This window comes from Canis lupus, chromosome 10, assembly GCF_048164855.1.
Source record: "Canis lupus baileyi chromosome 10, mCanLup2.hap1, whole genome shotgun sequence".
Lineage (NCBI taxonomy): Eukaryota > Metazoa > Chordata > Mammalia > Carnivora > Canidae > Canis > Canis lupus.
This window is the reverse complement of record NC_132847.1, coordinates 1,428,852-1,449,949: the sequence shown is the minus strand read 5'-3', so window position 1 is coordinate 1,449,949 and position 21,098 is coordinate 1,428,852. Positions and strand designations below refer to the sequence as shown.

The 21,098-nt window shown below is 37.4% G+C and overlaps 2 protein-coding genes across 2 annotated transcripts in view; one reads left to right on the top strand and one right to left on the bottom strand.

Moving 5' to 3' along the window:
• Window positions 1-169: 169 nt before the first annotated feature.
• Window positions 170-16,588, top strand: LOC140641084 (interferon-gamma-inducible GTPase 10-like). Its single transcript, XM_072840390.1, has 2 exons — window positions 170-420; window positions 14,895-16,588. Exon 2 carries the CDS (start codon window positions 14,915-14,917, stop codon window positions 16,235-16,237), a length of 1,323 nt encoding a protein of 440 aa, XP_072696491.1. The 5' UTR covers window positions 170-420; window positions 14,895-14,914; the 3' UTR covers window positions 16,238-16,588.
• The window catches only part of LOC140641090 (transcription initiation factor TFIID subunit 9-like), a 152,151-nt gene continuing 135,617 nt past the window's right edge, over window positions 4,565-21,098 (bottom strand). Inside the window, 2 exon segments of the mRNA XM_072840402.1 lie at window positions 4,565-5,099; window positions 5,101-5,686. Coding sequence (XP_072696503.1) covers window positions 4,716-5,099; window positions 5,101-5,511 — 795 coding nt within the window. The 5' untranslated portion in view covers window positions 5,512-5,686 and the 3' untranslated portion in view covers window positions 4,565-4,715.

The window sequence follows — 21,098 nt, the reverse complement described above, 5'->3', positions numbered from 1 at the left end:
AAAGCATACAAAATAAATAGCCATGATGTCTTTCAGTTTCACTTCCTGGCAATGGCTGTGTTTCTCAGAAAATAAGCCTACTGAACTTTTATTTCACTTTCTGTTCCTGGAAATGCAGGGCTCTACAATGTGCTGGCTGCCTCTTTACTATTGGCCAAATTCCTGTGGGGGTGGAGGAAAGGCCAGACATTATTTAAATCCTGCCAGCTCCTCACACACAATTTAGACGTTTCAAGTCACAGTTGGCTTTTTAATCTGCAGAGGGACCATCGCACCACACAGGACCTGTTCCAGTGCGAGGCCAGTCTTCGCAGAGGAGTGTTTCTGCCTTGGGCTGCAGGGAGCACTTCATCCAGGCTCTACATTTCCTGCCCTGCCAGGGGACACATTCAGAGCTCAACTCCTTTTTTTCAGGAGCTGGTAAGCAATAAACCACTTTGGATTGAGTATGGGTCTAAAAATAGAATTACAGATCTGTAGGTCTAAGGTTGGGAGAGCCTGGATGCTCCATTTTGGGTGCTGTGGACTTAAAAGTCTGAGGCACAGAATGTCTGAGGAAATATTTTTAAAGGAAGAGAAAGTGGGTGGCTTCAGCCAAGTAGAGCACTTAACTATTTGGGACATCTTCAGAGGGCAGTTAACAAATTTTATTCCTGTGAGCTGCAGAAGGATCATGTGAATGTCAGGGGTGTCAGTGCATAGGGGCTTTCCCTAAGAGCTTCTGCCATCCGACATCCCCCATCTCATACCAAAATACTTTTCCCTGGGGAGACAATGCATATTATCTGTTAAAAAATAAAATTCAAATCAATAAATTTTAAACAATGGTTGGCTTTATTAAATGATTCACAAATTAGGCAGCATCTTATCTAGCAAATACAAAGGATTCCACTGAGCTGTAAGAGAGGAAATATTTATAAAGGAAGAGAAGACGGGAAAAAGAAAAATTATTAGCAAAGAATCCATTGTTTTAGTCAGAATTGCTCTCCTAAGTTTAAGGGCAATGGTCTATTAGCAAATTCCCTAGTGCTAACCTGGAAATACCTATGTTCACTGGTTAAAATATGCATTGCTGGGGGACTGAAACTATAGTTAGGTCCAGTATTAGATTTTGGTTTATTAAGTCAAGGCCTTAACGTAAGTGGCTCCTATGGCCCTGTCACCCTGTGACCCTGTGCTACTTCATTTTCACAGTTCCCCTATTTTGATCAGACTCTGCTTAACTTAGAGATGTGATCAAAATGTAAGGCATTGGTGCCACTTTCAGCTACTGTTTAGTGTTGCAGCTTTTGTTGATCCTTTGCATGGTATTCACATGTCATGATGTTTTTGCTTAATCTCTGTAATATTCACAGATGATAACTTCAGGTTCACAATTTTGGTATCTGCTATCCTCTGCCTAATTTTTCTGGTGTTTCAGTCTCAGGAAGATTACTTGTTTTAAAGTTTGATATTGGGATCCCTGGGTGGCGCAGCAGTTTGGCGCCTGCCTTTGGCCCAGGGCGCGATCCTGGAGACCCAGGATCGAATCCCACATCGGGCTCTCGGTGCATGGAGCCTGCTTCTCCCTCTGCCTGTGTCTCTGCCTCTCTCTCTCTCTCTCTCTGTGACTATCATAAATAAATAAAAATTTAAAAAAAAATTAAAAAAAAATAAAGTTTGATATTAGTGAACATGCATTAAAAAATGTTAAGAGTATACAGTATACCAGGCAAATTATTATTATTTTTATAAACAGAATAATTTTCAATGGTTGGAGTGCACATTGAAGCCATGGTACCCAAGACCCAAGCACTCAAAATCAAATAAGTCAAAGAAAGACCCCATTGAAGAAGTCATCTTTTTAAGCCAAGTGGCTTAACTTATGTAGTTGTGTTTCAACTTCCCCAGACGTATTAATCTGGATGCACCTGGAGGTGTTGGTCATAGTATAGACAACTCTTGCTAGGCTAAAAGATAATCAAAGGATATTTTTTTGTCAAGAGAATCTTTGACCAGAGAGTCTAAGGATCTTTGTGGGGCAGCTCCTGCCTTAACAATGCATTCTGCAATATCTTTAGGAATTAAGGGAAGTTTCTGGATCAAATTATTGTGTATATTTACTATTAACTAGAGAAGCCTGGCTCCACCAAAGGAAACAAATCCTATGTCATGAATATCTCATGACTGGCCTTTTTTAACTCAATGATATAAATCCAGGGGAGTCAACCAATGAGATGTCTTTATTTGCTTGAAAAAAAAATTATGAACATAATTAAATTTTCTTTTAGCTTAAAGTAAAAGGTTGCTTTAAATTCTGGAGTTTACTCCCCCTTCTGAGCAATGGGCTGGGACATATAGCTAAGGGTATTATTTTTCTAGGACTCTGCCAGAGTAAAGGAGAGAAAAAGATGGAGAAAGAGTTTCACTTTTGTTAGTCTGAAGACTTGATCTATTGTCTTGGATGAAAGCAGTCAACCTCAATCAATGTCAGCTACTTATCTTCCTATTCAATTGATTTAGAGATTTCTAGTATCTGTACAACAGGTATAAGATAAAGCCTTCCTTAGCAGTGAAATATGTACTCAAGATTCAACACCTTCTAGTTTTCTAGGAATGTCAGTGGTTGGGAGCACTTGGTACAATTCCTTTCAATGGAGTTCAGAATGACAATTCCAGAATACCCAGTCACCATGCTCTAGACTATGGCCAGCAGGACCCTTTGAATTGGGATCTGGGGAGACATCTTTAAGCTGCTGATAATAGGCTTAATGGTAAAACATGAGAGACTTTGCCATAGTTGGTCATACTAGCATGATACAAGGGATCAGCAGAAAGTTGTATACCAATAGACATTGGTTTGCCAGTGATTATGTTGTGTGAGGTGAGTTTACATATCTGAAGGGGGTACTGCAAACAGCAAGTCCAAAGGCAACACTTTAGGGCAAGGAAGTATAGTTTAAAGTTTTTAAGTATAAGGATCCAGTTACTTCTTTTAATCTTGCCTGATAGATTGAGGGTGATAAGGCCAGTGATGATTCTAAGAAGTTTGCAAGGTTGTTAAAGCTGGTATGATTTGTCCAATGAAATGACTGCCTCAATCACTGAAGATTGTAGAAGCTAAATTGCAAGTGGGAAACACATTTTCTAACAGATTCTGTGTCACTGTGAGGTCATCAGCCTTCCAGCAGGAGAAATCTTCAACATATGTGAAAAACATACATACAACATCAAGAATATATAAAAACAATCCTCAAGTGCTCAAGGTCCAGAGAGAATAGGTGTGAGGCCTCTGATGGTAAAGCATTTTTTTCTGATTCAGATGCAGAGGGTTGCCATGTTACTTTAGCATCAGAATAGCGAACATCTCACAATGAAGAGACATTTTTGCAGCAGCAGAATGGATTTTGTCCACAGGTGCCACAATCTTTATAGATTCTTTTGCTAGCTGCCTTTGCATGAGAGTCAACTGGGGCATTTCCTGATACTCTGGGGTAGTCCTTTTTTGTGGCCTCAGTTTTGATGATAGCAATTTCAGAAGGTAAAAGAATAATTACAAGTGGTAACATTAGACTAGGACATATTAAATTTCCCATAATTTCACATGTGTTTTGTTTTCTAGGAGTATAACCTAAATAGTAAGGGAACTTTTATAATATTTTAAAAAACATTTTATTTATTTATTCACAAGAAACACAGAGAAAGAGGCAGAGACATGGGCAGAGGGAGAAGCAAGCTCCATGAAGGGAGCCCAACGCGGGACTCAACCCCAAGGACTCCAGGATCACGCCCTGGGCTGAAGGCAGGCACTAAACCCCTGAGCCACCCAGGGATCCCCGAAACTTTTACAATCTATTACCAAAACTAGATCAAATTTAAAAACAAAAACTTTGTCCTCTCAACAGATAGAAAACCAAATTCTAATTTTGCACCAGCTTACTTTTGTATTAGAACATATTCTTTCCACAAATTGAACTCCAATAAAAAGAAATTTAAAAAGAACATATTCTTTCCAATGTGAGTCATTCCTGATTGTGAAAAAAATTCCTTTCCTAAGATTTCTTTTTTACAGTCTTTCTACAACTTGTTCTTCCTCTTTTTTTCTTTCCAAAAGCACATGTTCTATTTTTCTTCATTCAGGGATGTTTCCTTTTTTAATTTTTAGTTGCTTTAACCACAAACATTAATTAGAGTTCTTAACCCTTAGAAACTTTAATTTCTAGGGAAAGTAAGTAGTAAGCACTGGTTAATTGTGTGTTATACCAGTATTCTTTAGATTGCAAATTCATAAATACATTTCATCATTTCTGGTAACATAAGCTTTTTTATACTACAATCTTTTGATACACATGCCAAAAAAGTTATCAGGAGACCTACATTTATCTCTAATTTCCCTGTAATAGAGAACCCAAAATTAGAGAAACGAATGTTTAGTAATTAATGTTTTGTTATTTTATTTCACCTGGAAATGACCTAGATATTTAATGAATTTAACTTAAACTGTTACCTAATCTAACTCAGTGATTATCTTTTTGATAATCAAAAAGATTTGGGGAAAGGGGGGAAAAGGGAGAGAGAAACGAACTTTTTTTTTCAATAGGAAAGGATAACTATATTTACTCATTAAATACCATTTAAGTTTTCTACAACACAACTTGAAAATACCCAGCATGCACGTTTAATCTCAGTACAATGGATTTAAGACCAAGTTTACAGGTTACAGCATCAAGGCGAGATTACAAATTATCATAGTCATCATCGTCATCATCATCGTCATCATCATCATCTTCTCGTTTTCTTTTCAATGCATTTGATGATTCATTGGAAGTATTTTGTGATGACACCATGTTTGTAGTGATAAGAATGTTTTTGGACCCAATTAATGATGGATTAATCAGAACATTCTGAACTGCGGATGTGGCAGGAATTGATGCTTTTACAGTTGGGGATTGTGATGTGGGCATCTGTACTGTAAACCTCTGCCCTGTGAGGGACATGGGAGTCCCTACTTTAGTTGACACTGACATGGTTTGTGGGGTTGGTGTACCAAGAGTGGGAGTACTTGGTCTGCTAGTAACAGAACCAACACTTAACCGTGGAACTGTAATTCTTCCCGCAGAAGTTGATGCCTTTTTTTGTAGACTTAAGTCTATAGTTTGGAGCCGTCAAGCAATATCTATCAGGTGGCAGCCTGGGGCCTGAATATGGCTTGATTAACGGCAAAGGAGTTTGATTTCTTTGCCTTGCAATATCCAATAAAAAATCTCTTGGGGGAGGAGAGGTAAAAGACTGATCAGCACGACACTGAATGGCCAGCCGCACATCGTCTGCATCAACAGTAGCCTTCTTAGCATGGTTTGAATAAATTTTTGCATCATCTAGGATTGTGGTCACATATCGGAACGCAAACTCCAACATCTGATTTATAACTCTTGGTTCATATTTTGTAATCCCCATATCCTTCAGGATTTGTGCCATCACCTGTGCATCTTTCGGCATGCTCTTGGGAGAAGCCATCTTGCCAGACTCCATGATATCTGTTGATCAGACTTCTTGAGTTTTTTTTTTTTTCTCGCGCGCAATCAATGCAAAGAAAATGAAACAGCCCGAAGAGAAAGTAGAGGAGGAAATCAGTCGGCCAAAGCATGCGGAATTGGGGGTCTGGGTTCCAGTGCAGAACTTGCTTCTAGTATAAAACCCCTTTCAGCTGCAATACGAAGAGAAGAGCTTAGACTATAGACTATAGACTATAGACTCTTGGCTATAGAGAACAAACTGAGGGTTGATAGAGGGAAATGAGTGGGGGGTGGGCTAAATGGGTGATGGATATGAAGAAGAGAACTTCACTTTTTTTATGTAGGCTTAATGCCCAGAATGGGGCTTGAACTCATGACACTGTTGATCAAGACCTGAGTTGATATTAGGAGTCAGATGCTTAACCTACTGTGCCATCCTAGAGCTCCAAGGAGGGCACTTCTTATCATGATTAATGAGTGTTATATGTAAGAGATGAATCATCAGTTTCTACTCCTGTTTTTTAATTTGTCTCTCTCCTTTTTTTTTCTTTTTTCCATTTGCTCATTTGTTTTACTTCTTATGTTCTACATATGAATGAAATTATATGTTGTTGTTGTTGTTTTTTACTGATTGGCTTATATGACTTAGCATTATACTGTCTTGCCCCATCATGTCTTTGCAAAAGGGAATATCTCATTATGTTCATGGTTGAATAATATTCCATTGAGTAGATAGATATAGATATAGATGATATAGATTTAGATAGATATAGATACAGATACAGATATAGATATAGATATAGATATAGATATAGATATAGATATAGATATAGAATCTTTTTAATCCATCTCTAGATGGACACTTGGGCAGCTTCCATAATTTGGCTTTTGTAAGTAATGCTGCAATAAACACAGGGGTGCATGTATTCCTTTGAAATAGTATTTTTTTTATTTGTTGAGTAAATAGCCACTAGTGTAATAGTTGGATGGTAATACAGTTCTATTTTTAACTTTTTGGGAATCTTCCATACTGTTTTCTACAGTGGCTGCACCAGTTTGCATTCCCACCAACAGTACACCAGGAGTCTTTTTCCTATACATCCTCCCCAACACTTTTGTTCCTTGTGTTTTTAATTTTAGCCATTCTGAAATATCCGTGAGGTGATATCTCATTGTGGTTTTAATTTACATTTCCTGATGATAAGTGATGATGAGGATTTTTTTATGTGTCTGTTGATCATCTGGATGTTTTTAGAGAAATGATTGTTTATGTCTTCTGCCTATATTTTAGTTGGATTTTTTTTTTGGGGGGGGGGTTGTGTTTTTTAAGATTTGTTTATTTATTTTGAGGGAATGAGGGGCAGACAGAGAGAATCTTTTAAGCAGACTCCCCACTCAGCACAGAGCCTGACATGGGGCTCAATTTCACAACCCATGAAATCATGACCTGAGCAGAAACCAAGAGTTGGATATTCAACTGACTGAGTCACTCAGGTACCCTTGTTTTTAGTTTTAAGCTATATCAGTTACTTATGTATTTTGGATATTAGCTCTTTCTTACATATGTCATTTGTATCTGATCTCATTCGGTAGTTTGTCTTTTAATTTTGTCGATAGTTTACTGTGCATAAGCTTTTCATTTTGATGTGCTTCCAAAAGTTTATTTTTGCTTTTGTTTCCCTTGCTTCATGAGACCTATCTAGAAAAATGTTATGACCAATGTCAGAGATATTACTGCCTGGATTCTCTTCTAGGATTTTTATGGTTTCAGGTTTCACATTTAGGTCTTTCATCCATTTTGAGTATATTTTTTGTGTACGGTGTAAGACAGTGGTCCAGTTTCATTTCATGGCATGAAGTTGTCCAGTTTTCCCAACACCATTTGTTGAAGAGACTGTCTCTTGCCCATTGTATATTCTTTTCTTCTTTGTTGACTATTACTTGACCATATAATTGTGAGTTTATTTCTGGGTTTTTTATACTGTTCCATTCATCTCTGTGTCTATTTTTATGCCAATACCATACAGTTTTGATTACTACAAGTTTGTAATATAGCTTCAAGTCTGGGATTGTGATACCTCCAGTTGTTTTCCTTTCTCAAGAATGCTTTGGCAATTTTGTCTTTTGTGTTTCCATACAAATTTTATATTATTCATTCCCTTTCTGTGAAAAATGCTTTTGGAATGTTTATAAAGCTTGTATTGAATCTGTAGATTTCTTTGGGTAGTAGAGACATTTTAAACAATATTTGTTCTAACCCATCAATATGCAGTGTCTTTACATTTCTTTCCATTGCCTTGAATTTCTTTTATCAGTATTTTATGGTTTTCAGAGTACAGCTCTTTCACCTCTTTAGTTAAGTTTATCCCTAGATATTTTATTGTTTTTGCTGCAATTCATGTTTGTTTTCCTAATTTCCCTTTATGCTACTCATTAAAAGTGTAGTGTAATGCAACAGATTTCTGTACATTGGTTTTGTATTCTATAACTTTATTGAATTCATTTATCAGTTCTAAGATAACTGATCTTTTTGGTGGAATCTTTTGGGCTTTCAGTGTATATTATCAGTTCATCTGTAAATAGTGTAATTTATACTTCTTTCTTACCAATTTGGATGCCTTTGATTTCTTTATGTTGTCTAATTGCTGTGGCTAGGACTTCCAGCACTATGTTGAATTAAAGTGATGAGAATGAACATCCTTGTCTTGTTCCTGACCTTAGGGAAAATGCTCTCATTTTTTTTCTTCAAAGAGTATGTTCACTGAGGGCTTTTCATATATGGCTTTTTTTTCGGGGTGTGTTCCCTCTAGATCTCTTTTGTTGAGGTTTTTAAATCATAAATGGATATCATACTTTGTCAAATACTTTTTATGCATTTTTTAAAATGATCACATGATTTTTATCTTTTCTTTATTGATGTGATATGTCACATTGATTGTTTTGTGACTATTGAACCAACTTTGCATCCTGTAAATTCCACTTGATCATTCTCCTAATCTATTTTTAAAAAACATTTTGTAACAGAGATAACATCAGCATATTTACTTGACTTCAGCTAAACACATGTAGAATAAAAATGTTACTTTTAATGCTTATAATTCTAAACATGTGTTTATTTTATTTAAAGATTTTATTTATTTATTTGAGAGAGAGAAAGAGATAGATGAGTGAGGGGCAGGGTCAAAGGGAGGGGGATAAAGCAGACTCCCCACTGAGCAGGGAGCTTGATATGGGGCTTGATCTCATGATCTGAGCTGAAGGAAGATGCTTAAACTACTGAGCCATGCAGATGCCCAACACATGTTTATTTTAATTAAATCAACAGCCTTAAATTAGCTTTAATACTGAATATTTTTCCAAATCACATGAACTTGAAAAATGTTGAGGTTAATTTCCTTCTTTCTGAGAGTTTTAAAATGCTCAATCCTTAGAAGTTCTTGCTTTCAATGCAACTAATTAGAGATCTTTTACAACAAAATTTTCCAGAGGTAGAAATATCACACACACACACACAAAAATATATCACATATTTACAACATATATATATATGGGCACACACACTAACACAGAAAGACCTTATGGTTACCAATATTTGTGGAGAAAGTTTTTAATCTTGAAATTAAACATAAGGACTCTGTGCCAGAGTTTAGGCACAACATGCATCATTTGGCAGTTTGTGTTATAAAGCACAGCTTTCCCTTTTTCCTTGCCTATGTTCCACTGATTGTATGTTTATATTTCAAAGACATGATAAGATGTATAGCTTTAGGGGGCAGAGAAAGAATGCAGCCTCCTTTGTGAAAGATTTAGGTTTCCTAAGACCAATAATTCATAAACCCTTTGAGATGAACAGGGGAAGTTTTGGGGCTGGATAAGGAATAGGTGAACTTTGACTTGCCTCTGGAGTTGACTTTTATGTTTTCTGTAAAGGCAGGTCAGACAAAGGATAACTTAGAATGAGTATTCATATAAAGGAGGATAGTGGAAAGCTGTAAAAATTACATCAGTTTTATAGTCTTTTGTATTGGGTACTTTTGTTGTACATTTATATTTCTCTCTCTTTTTTTTTTACCAGCTTTTTGCAATGACACATCCAATGGAGCTATTTTGGAATTTTGAAGCCTTTGCTTTTAAGTGTACTTCTTTTTAAAAATTTTTATTTTTTAATTTAAATTCAATTAATTAACATATACTGTATTATTGATTTCAGAGATAGAGGTCAGTGATTCATCAGTCTTATATTATCAGTGCTCATTATATTACATGCCCTCCTTAATGCCCATCACCCAGTTACCCCATCCCCTCACCTACCTCCCCTCCAGCAACCCTCAATTGGTTTCCTATGATTAAGAGTCTCTTATGGTTTGTCTCCCTCTCTGATTTCATTTTGTTTTATTTTTTCCTCACTTCCTCTATGATCCTATTTTGTTTATTAAATTCCACATATGATGAGATAATATAATTGTCTCTCTCTGTTTGACTTATTTTGCTTAGCATAATAGCCTCTAGTTCCATCAACATCATTGCAAATGGCAAGATTTCATTTTTTTATGACTGAGTAGTATTCCATTGTATATATGTATCACATCTTCTTTATCCATTCATCTGTTGATGGACATCTGGGCTCTTTCCACAGTTTGACTATTGTGGACATTGCTGCTATAAACACTGGGGTGTAGGTGCCCCTTCAGATCACTACATTTGTATCTTTGAGGTAAATGCCCAGTAATGCAGTTGCTGAGTCATAGGGTAGCTCTATTTTCAACTCTTTGCAGAATCTGAATACTGTTAAAGATAATTAAATACCTAATTGGAATGTTCCTCATAATGGCCATTGTAATTCTAGGTTGTAATTCTCCTGAGTGCTGAAACAGTTTGGTAGGACCCTAGCCATAATTGGTATTTACACATATATCTGTCCAATCATGTCTAGTTACAAATAGGGGAGAATTCACACATTTTTGTCTGACCTTATTTTGTGGCTCCCAACCTGAAAGTTATTAAGCCAGGTTATTTGGGAAACAAAATAGACTTGTAGATTTTTACAGCTTTGAGAACCATATTTTATTTAAGCTTTTATTTAAATTCCAGTTAGTTAAAATACAGTATAATTTTAGTTTCAAGTATAGAATTTAGTGATTCAACACTTACATACAATGCCTGATGTTCATCACAAGTGTCTCCCTTAATACCCATCACCTATTTAATTCATCCTCCTACCCACTTCCCCTCTGGTAATCATTAGTTTGTTCTCTATAGTTAAGGGTCTGTTTCTCAGTTTGCCTCTTATTTTTGATCCCTATGATCATTTTTTTTATTTCTTAAAAAAAACACATATAAGTGAAATCCTATGGTAATTGTCTTTTTCGGATCGACTTATATTATTTAGCATAATACTCTCTAGCTCCATCCATGCCATTGCAAATGGCAAGATTTCATTCTCTTCATGGCTAAGTAATATACTATTGTGTGTGTATGTGTATGTGTGTGTGTATCTCAATATCAATCACATATTCTTTTTCTATTCATCAGTCAATGGACATTTGGGCTCTTCCCATAACTTGGCTATTGTATATAAGGTTGCTATGAACATCAAGGTGCAGTATTTTTGTATACTTTGAGTAATTACCTATTAGTGCAATTGCTGGATCATAGGATAGTTCTATTTTTACCTTTTTGAGTACCCTTCATACTGCTTTCCAGAATGGCTGCCCCAGTCTGTATTCTCACCATGAGGGTGAGGCATATTTTAGATATAAAATAAGCAATGTGCTAGGGGGTAGAGCACTTTACTCTGGATTTTAAGGATCTCACTTACTTATTTGTCTAGTAATTTATTTACTATTTTTCTTTTTCACCTTTACCTCATGTACATATTAACAGAAACCCACAGTAATGAGGTAATGGAACTGTGGACAGCAGCAGTTGCAAAAGAACTAGGGACTGGGGCAAAGATTGAACCAGCAGATCTTGAAGAATGGGGATGGCACCTGATTCCACACACATGGAGAACTGTCGCTGCCACCAACAGTTACCACCTTGGAATCTGAGTTCTGAATCAGGGGCTAGGTTTAGAAGTTACTTTGGACTGTTCAATAGAGAGCCCCCTACACATCACCACCAGTGTCCATCATGGACAAAACCAGAAGGTTTGATTAATGAAGACTGCAGACAGGAAATGGGGAACAGCCTAAGACAGCAAAGAGCAGTGAATATAGACTGTGGACTGGAACTGGGGAAAGAATTCCAATGTGGACTTGTGGATTGAGCCAAGGGCTAAGGACTGGTGCTCTGTCACAGCCTCTGTGTCAGTGACAGAGTGATCGTTACATTTACCCTGGGTTGGAAAGACAATTCAATTAGGAACTCTAATACAAAAAAATAGCAGAACTCAAAGCAAGATGGACTTAAAACGGCCTTGGAAATGTTGAGAAAGATAGTGAACTCCATAGGATTCATAGGGCGCTATGTTTGTATTTTTTTGTCCACAAAAAGAGACAGAAGTTAGCATAGAATCTAGACATTGCCATGAAATCTATTAAAAAATAAAAGTCAACCAAGTGAATTCTTAAAGACCTAATTGACTTTATTAAATAATTTTTGAATTGTATAGTATCCCATCTAAGAAAATAAAAAGGAGCTCCATTGAGCTGTAGAAATGGAAAGGTTTTTAAGTGAAAAGAGAAAGCAGAAAAACAATTAATAACAAAGAACCCATTGTTTTAGGCAAGGTTGAAGTCCTAAGGAGAGAGAAGGGGAACTCGTAGTACAGTTTTAGTGCTGATCAGGAATATGCCATGTTGACTGCTGAGAGATTACATCACTGGGGGTTGAACTGCTCTTAGATATTAAGTCTTGATTTATTGACTTGGGGCTTTAACTTAAGTGGCTCCATTATAGCCATGTGGTTTTCTTTGTAACAAATCTCGCCAAAGAAATATAAATCCCATGTGTCTCACACTGACTTTATTTTGAGTCCTAGTTTCACCTCTGCCAACCAAATTTTGTGCCCTCCCTTTGTTTCCTGAGATACAGCTGTGCCCTTGGATGAGGGCCCTCGCCTTGAATCCTAGCTCTGACCTTTGCCAGTGGTAGAACCTCATTATCTGTTTCTCAGTCTCATCATTTATTTTATTCTTAATTCATGGTGGAAATGATTATAGAAGATGAGAATGTATGGAGAGATGCACATCTATGGTTTATTCACATGGATTTCTCACATTCCCTCCCTTTTCTACCCAATTGAAGAAGACACACTGCTAGAAATTAGAATACAAGCTCCCAAGGATAGCATTAAAAGTACTCTGCCACTGCTTCCCCTGCATTGCTGTTTCATTAGAAAATAAAACAGAACTTCACAGGCAACATCAGGTGAGGTACGGAACCTTAAAACTAGGGTATGGCTTTCTGTGTTAGAAATTTACTCAGCACACAGAATTTTGTTCTCCACATCTGCTTGCCATCTAACTTTGTCATTTGGTTCCCTCTTTGTTTGTTCCCTTCTTTAGGACCTATATCTGGGACCCCTGGGTGGCTCAGCGGTTGAGCATCTGCCTTTGGCTCAGGACATGATCCTGGAGTTCCAGGATCGAGTCCCACATCAGGCTCCCTGCGTGGAGCCTACTTCTCCCACTGCCTGTGTCTCTGCCTCTCTCTCTGTGTCTCTCATAAATAAATAAAACCTTAAAAAAAAAAAGGACCTGACTCTCAGAGATTTCCCCAGCCTCTTGTGTATTTTCCCACATCCTCCAAGAATGCACAGGCATGAGCCTACAACTGATAGGGTTGAGATCTCACCTTGTTGGCTCCTCCTTGACACTAGGCTGTATATGCCACTTGCACACTCAGGCTTGCCCATTCTGCTTTGTGTGCTGTCTGCTCCCCAAAGTGGTGGTAGGGTGGTTTGCTCTCCAAACAGCACGATGTTGTCCCTGCACATGCCAGATGCTCAGGATTTCCACTCTTCTGTATGGCAAAATTATTCCTTCTGGGTAGTCAGAAGTGCTGGCACCATGATTCTTAGTTGCTTAATAGTTGCCCTTTGTACATCTGATAAGCTAGATTCCCACACTTCTCTTTTCTAAGGAGAATGTTTGCTTATCCCATTGATATGTGGGACAGTCCAGACCTTGTACACTTGCTCTGAATATTTCCTTCCAAAACATTTTTTGCCATCCTCTCCTGAACTGCAGCCTGTGGCTACCAGGAAGCCCCTGGAGGATGTGTCTGATCCCTCACTTTTAGTCTAAGGACACTTCTCCAGTCTGCATGGTGCCCAGACATCAGTGCTGACTTGAGGTAACTTGTCTCCTGGTCTGAAAACTCTGCACCCAATCTCTGCAGGGGATAGTATACAAATATTTCATGTTACATTTAGTCCTGAGTATATTATTTCTTCTGGTGCCCCATCTCAAGGTACAAGTCTCCAGTGATCAGATTGGTCCAGGATTCCAGAACCAGCTCAGTCTGACTGACAGCAGGAAAGGTGACAGAGGGACCTCCTTTATCATGGCTGATTTCTTACATCCCTTTCAGGGCCTGCTTCAGTCTTTACTAATACCATCTTTTACATCAATGACACTTATACATCAGCAAATCCTCCAGTGGATTATCTCCCTACCTGATTTCTGTTCTCTATTATACACAGGCATGAAACAGGTGATGGGTGGGGTCTCAGGACAGTTGGGGTGGCTCATAGTAAGCCCCACTTGGATAGTCCAACACAGGTTTTTAGAACATGGGAATCCATGACACCTACTGTTTCTACTCCAGGAAAAATTTTAAAAGGCCTTTCAACACCTTGTTTCATGAGCCAGTACATTTTCTAGATAAAAGAAAGCACATTAACAATTATTATAATTTTCTATCACCTAATGAAGATATAAGGCATCTTTTCTGAGAAAGAAAGAAGCCACTCATCCTTATTTAACTGCCTCATAAAGGAACCAAGATTTATGATACGATGATGTTAGAGGTTATCAGAGTGCATATTCTGGGGGTTCTTAAATTACAGGCAGGAAGGGATAGGATGCTATCTTAGATTTGCAAACATGAAGACATTATTTTCATAACGTTACAAATAAAAGAAAAACTAAGGCAAGATTAATAAAGAGTAATGTGGGAAGGAAAGTTTGAATAGAAGATTCAGGCTTTAAATTAGTCTAGAAAAATGAAGAGGATCTTAAAGAAAAAGGGCTTTCCAAGATTAGGGAAGAGACTGAGCAAGGGCAAACCTTGCATCCATATCAGAAGTCCACACAATGCCTGGACAGAAAGAGAAGGGCTCCTGGATACAATGTCGTGGCCAGGACTGATGTTATATCCATCCGTAATGGCACAGTCAAAGCCATTAATTGTAGTACTAACTCTTTTTCCTTCCTTCTTCTCTCCTCCCCATAGTGCCTCCTACTGCTCCAGCCATGGGTCAGTCCTCTTCCACACCCTCTCATAAAACAGGTGGTGATTTGGCCTCCAGTTTTGGCAAGTTTTTTAAGGACTTTAAACTGGAAAGCAAAATCCTTTCTCAGGAGGCCATCACTTCGATTGAAAAATCCTTGAAGGAGGGGAACCTTCAGAAAGCAGTGTCTGATATTAATAAGGCACTGAAAGACATTGACAATGCCCCTCTGAGCATTGCTGTGACTGGGGAGTCTGGGACAGGGAAGTCCAGTTTCATCAATGCCCTGCGGGGAGTAGGGCATGATGAAGAAGGGGCTGCCCCCATTGGGGCAGTGGAGACAACTTTTGACAGAACCGAATACAAACACAGAAAGTTTCCCAATGTGACATTATGGGACCTGCCAGGTGTAGGGACCACTACATTTCACCCACAAGAGTATTTGGAGAAAATGAAATTTCGTGAGTATGATTTCTTTATTATCATCTCTTCCACACGCTTCACAATCAATGATGCACAACTGGCTACAGCAATTAGAAAAATGAAGAAGAATTTCTACTTTGTCCGATCTAAAGTGGACAGTGATTTATATAATCTAAAAAGAACTAAACCCAGTGATTTCAATAAGGATGAAATCCTGCTAAAGATCCGTAATGACTGTATAACTCAGTTGCAGAATGTCAAAGTGTGTGACCCTCAGGTCTTCTTAGTCTCCAACCTTGATTTGTCTAGCTATGATTTCCAAAGCCTAGAGACCACCCTTCTGAAGGAGCTCCCAGCCCACAAACGCCACATCTTCATGCAATATCTACCGAATATTACTGAGTCTGCCATTGACCGGAAGAGGGATTCCCTGAGACAAAAGGTCTGGCTAGAGGCTGTAAAGGCTGGAGCATCGGCCACTATCCCTTTCATGGGCTTGATCAATGATAACGAGGTGGAGAAGCTGGAGGAGACTTTACACCTCTACAGGTCTTACTTTGGGTTGGATGATGCATCCCTGGAAACCATAGCCAAGGACTTGAATGTGTCAGTGGAGAAACTCAAGGCAAACCTTACGTCTCCCCATTTGCTATCAGTTGAGAAGGAGGATGAGTCGTTAGGGGAAAAACTACTGAGATATGTGGAAAAATTCTGTTCTGTTAGTGGAGGACTAATTGCCACTGGTGTTTACTTTAGGAAGATTTTCTACTTGCAAAATTATTTCCTTGAGGCTGTGGTGAGTGATGCAAAAGTTCTCCTTAACAAAGAAGAGATTTTTAAGGAAACTGTAGGGTCTGGGCAAGCTTATCTGCTTCAGGATGTTGGGATTGAAAATAGGAAAAGTGATGCAACCAGTTCCTGAATTATTCTCAGTGCTGGCACTGGTGCCTGGAAAGTGGATTTAGGGCTTCCCTGAAGCAATCCTGACCCACTGCCTTCAAGATGTATCACAAATATTTCTGTAATTCACTCTAGAACAAACCATGATCTTAATGACTGTTTTTTTGAAGTGAGAGTAATCAACTCTAATGAATCCTTTCACATGATCCTTCCTGGGAAAATGAAGGACAGGAATCTGGAGTTTTCTGACCAGTGGAGGGCATAACACTTTGTGTAATGGTTACTACATACTCATATTGACATAGAAGTAAAAAATGGCTGTTCATACAGTAGATACTCAAAACAGATTTTTAAATAAATGCATACATACATAGTCTGGTTTGCATTCCTGTCATTCTGTTATGAATGCATAAATTCTGATCATTAATAGATCATCAAGTAATGTTGAATTACCTCCTTGACCTTTCCGGGATTATCATCTACCAAAAAACATAAAAGATAGCTGAACACATGTCGCGGGAAATGAAAAAGAAACATTAGCTAAGGAAAAATTGTATTTGAAGTACACTGTGAGAAGGACAAGTGTATAAGATGGGAATATAATCCAAGGTTTGCATCTCCAGGTCTAGACACTCCTTGGTTGCTAGCAGCATTTTTTGTGCCTGAACTTGAGAGGTTAGGGAATGAGAGATAAGAGGATTTTGATAAATCTAAGTGGAAATTAAAAAGCTGGGAGGAAGAACAAAAATGCCAGAAAAAAATTTTAAAGATACATCCTTAAAATTATTAATTGCAGCACTTTTGAAGTGGTAAATCCCAAAATTAAATATTCTTCAATAGGATATTACAACCACAAAATAGATGACTTCACAACTATACAAAGGAGCGAGTAATATCCTACATATTGCTATGCTCTCAGCTCCAGGATATACTGTTTGTTCAATCCAAAAAACAAGATGGAGAATTATGTATGTGCATAGTATGTTACTAATATAAAAGATGAATATATATTTGCATATATTCTTCAATTAAACATGAGACAATTTCTGTAATAAAATTCTATTATCTATAGTGGAAGGGATGGTACCACACAGAGAAGCAGTGTAATGGCTGAATTTTAATCAATGCAATTTATTTTACATTGGAACATGCAAATGTTTTACAAAGCTACATAAGTGTGTAATTAAGCAAAAAGACCCAACATTTATAGAAATACAAATCAAAACAAATGAATCTAAGCTTTGTTGATATGACAAAAACAGAAGTTATTATAAGACTTTATTTACTTTTAATTTTTAATTCCAATATGATTAGCATATAGTGCTATATTAGTTTCAGATGTACAATATAATGTTTTAACACTTCTAACCATTACTTGATGCTCATCATGATAAGTGTATTCTTTGATCCCCATCACTCATCCCCTCACCCACCTTACCTCTGATAACCATCAATTTGTTCTCTATAGTTCAGAGTTTATTCTTTTTTCCCTATGATCTGTTTTTGTTCCTTAAATTCCACTTAGGAGTGAAATCCTGTGGTGTTTTTCTTTCTGTGACTGACTTATGTCACTAAGTATTATACTCTCTACCCCCCATCCATGTCCATTGCAAATGGTAAGGTTTTATTCTTTTTGTGGCTGAATAATATTCCATTTCATCTGTCTACCACATATTCTTTATCCAATCATCTCTGGATGGATACCTGACTTGCTTCCATATCTTGGCTACTGTAAATAATGATGCAATAAATGTTAGTGTGCATTTTTCATTTTGAATTAGTGTTTTCATTTTCTTTGGGTAAATACCCATTAGTGGAGTTATAGGACTATATAGTAATTCTACGTATAATTTTTTGGGGAACAACCATACTGTTTTTCACAGTGACTACAACATAGTAGTAGTCACTACTACACTGTTGGTTGCATTCCTACCAACAGTGTGCAGGGGTTCATTTTCTCTAAATCCTCACCATACTTTTGCTTTTTGTGTTTTTTATTTTAGCTGTTCTGAAAGGTATGAGGTGACAACTCATTGTGGTTTTGATTTACGTTTCTTGACAGTTCATGCTATTGAGCATCTTTTCACGTGTCTGTTGGCCATCTGGATGTCTTCCCTGAAGACATGACTGTTCATGTCTTCTGCTCATTTTTAAATCAGATTATTTGGGTTTATTTTCTGCTCAGTTGTATCACCTCATTATACATTTCGATATTAACCCCTCATTGGATATATCATTACAAATATCTTCTATTTAGTAGACTTTTTGTTTTATTGATGATTTTCTTCACTTTACAAATATTTTTATTTTGATGTGGTCCCAATAGGTTTTTGTTTTGTTGTTGTTGTTGTTGTTGTTTGTTTGTTTTTTGCTTTTGTTTCCTTTGCCTTAGGAGACATTTCGAGAAAAATGTTGCAATGGCTGATGTGAGAGACATTACTGTTTATGCTCTCTTTTAAGATTTTTATGATTTCAGGTCTCACATTTAGGTCTTTAACCCAATTTGACTTTACTTTTGTGCGTGGTGTAAGAAAGTGGTCCAGTTTCATTCTTTTGCTTGTTGCTGTCCAGTTTTCCCAACACCATTTGTTGAAGATACTTTATCCCTTTACCTAGATTAATTGAGCATATACTTGTGGGTTTATTTCTGGGCTCTCTATTCCATTGATCCTGTGTTTATTTTTGTGTCAGAACCAAATTGTTTTGATTACTACACTTTCTTGTATACCTTGAAATCTGGAATTGTGATTTCTCTAGTTTTTTCTTTGTTTTCAAGGTTGCTTTTGTTATTCAAGGTCTTTCGTAGTTAGTTCCAATTTAGTTTTTAGGATTACTTTAGGATTCGTGGAGAGGAGGATTACTTATTGGTATTTTAATAGAACTTGTATTGAATCTGTAAATTTCTTTGAGTAGTATGGGTGTTTTAATTACATTAAATTTTCCAGTCCATGAGTGGGTTATTTTTTTTAAGACTTTATTTAATCATGGGAGACCGAGAGAAAGAGAGATAGAGAGAGAGAGGCAGAGACACAAGCAGAGGGAGAAGCAGGCTCCACGCAGGGAGCCCGATGAGGAACTCGATCTCAGGTCTTCAGGATCAGGCCCTGGGCCGAAGGTAGCGCTAAACCGCTGAGCCACCCCGGCTGCCCAAGTGGGTTATATCTTTTCATTTGTTTATGTCATCTTCAATTTCCCTCATCAGTGTTTTATAGTTTTTAGAATATAGGTCTTTTGCCTCCTTGGTTAAGTTTATTTCTAGTTATTTATTCTGTGTGGTGTACTTGCAAATGGTATTAGCTTGTTAATTTCACTTTGATGGTTCATTGTTAGTGCATAGAAATGGGACAGATTTCTGTATGTTAATTTTTTTAATTTTTAAAGATTTTATTTATTTATTTATTCATGAGAGAAAAAAAAAGAGAGAGAGAGAGAGGCAGAGACATAGAGGGAGAAGCAGACTCTCTGCAAGGAGCCTGATGCAGGACTCTATATCCTGACAAGGATCATACCCTGAGCCAAAGGCAGACACTCAACTGCTGACCAACCCAGGTGTTCCTGTATACTAATTTTGTATCTTGTGACTATGGAACTCATGATCAATTTTAGTAGTTTTTGATGGACTCTTCAGGGTTTATTTTAAAGATTTTATCCATTTATTCATGAGAGACACACAGAGAGAGGCAGAGACATAGGCAAAGGGAAAACCAGGCTCCTGGCTGGGAGCCTGATACAGGACTCAATCCCAGGACCCTGGGATCACCACCTGAGTCAAAGGCAGATGCTTAGCCACTGAATCACCCAGGCACCTGGAGGGCCTTTTACATATAGTATCATGTCATCTGCACATAGAAAAAGTTTTACATATTCCTTACCAATTTGGATACCTTTTATTTCTTTTTTTGGTCTTACTACTGTGGCTAGGACTTCCAGGACTATGTTGAATAAAAGTGATGAGAGTGAGCATCCCTGTTTTGTTTCTGATCTTAGAGAGAAAGCTTTCCATTTTTCAGCATTCAGTATGATGTTTATTAGGGTTTTTCATAGATATCCTTTGTTATGTTAAGGTCTCTTCCCTCTAAACCTACTACACTGAGGGTTTTTATCCTGAATGGATATATCAATACTTTGTCAAATGCATTTTCTGCATCTATTGAAATGATCCTATGGCTTTTATCTTTTCTCCTGTACATGTGATGTATCATTGTGATTGATTTGCAAGTGTTGAACCATCTCTGCATCTCCAGAATAAATCCCACTTTGTTGTGGTAAATGATTTTTCAGTGTATTTTTGGATTGGGTTTGTTAATATTTTTTGGGGATTTTGCATCTATGTTTACCAGAGATGTTGGTCTGTAGTTTTCTCTTTTTTTTAGTATTATTTTCTTTTTTCTTTTCTTTTCTTTTTTTTCCTTTCTTTTTCTTTCTTTCTTTCTTCTTCTTTTTTTTCAGTTCTGGATGCTTTATTTTTTTTAATTTTAATTTTAATTTTTAAAGAATTTTTTTTTGGAGTTCAATTTGCCAACATATAGCATAACACCCAGTGCTCATCCTGCCAAATGCCCCCCTCAGTGCCCATCACCCAGTCACCCCAACCCCCTGACCACCTCCCCTTCCACTACCCCTTGTTCATTTCCCAGAGTTAGGTGTCTCTCATGTTTTGTCACCCTCACTGATATTTTCACTCATTTTCTCTCCTCTCCCTTTATTCCCTTTCACTAATTTTTATATTCCCCAAATAAATGAGACCATATAATGTTTGTCCTTTTCTGATTGACTTATTTCACTCAGCATAATACCCTCCAGGTCCCTCCAGTCGAAGCAAATGGCCGGTATTTGTCGTTTCTAATGGCTGAGTAATATTCCATTGTTTACATAGACCACAT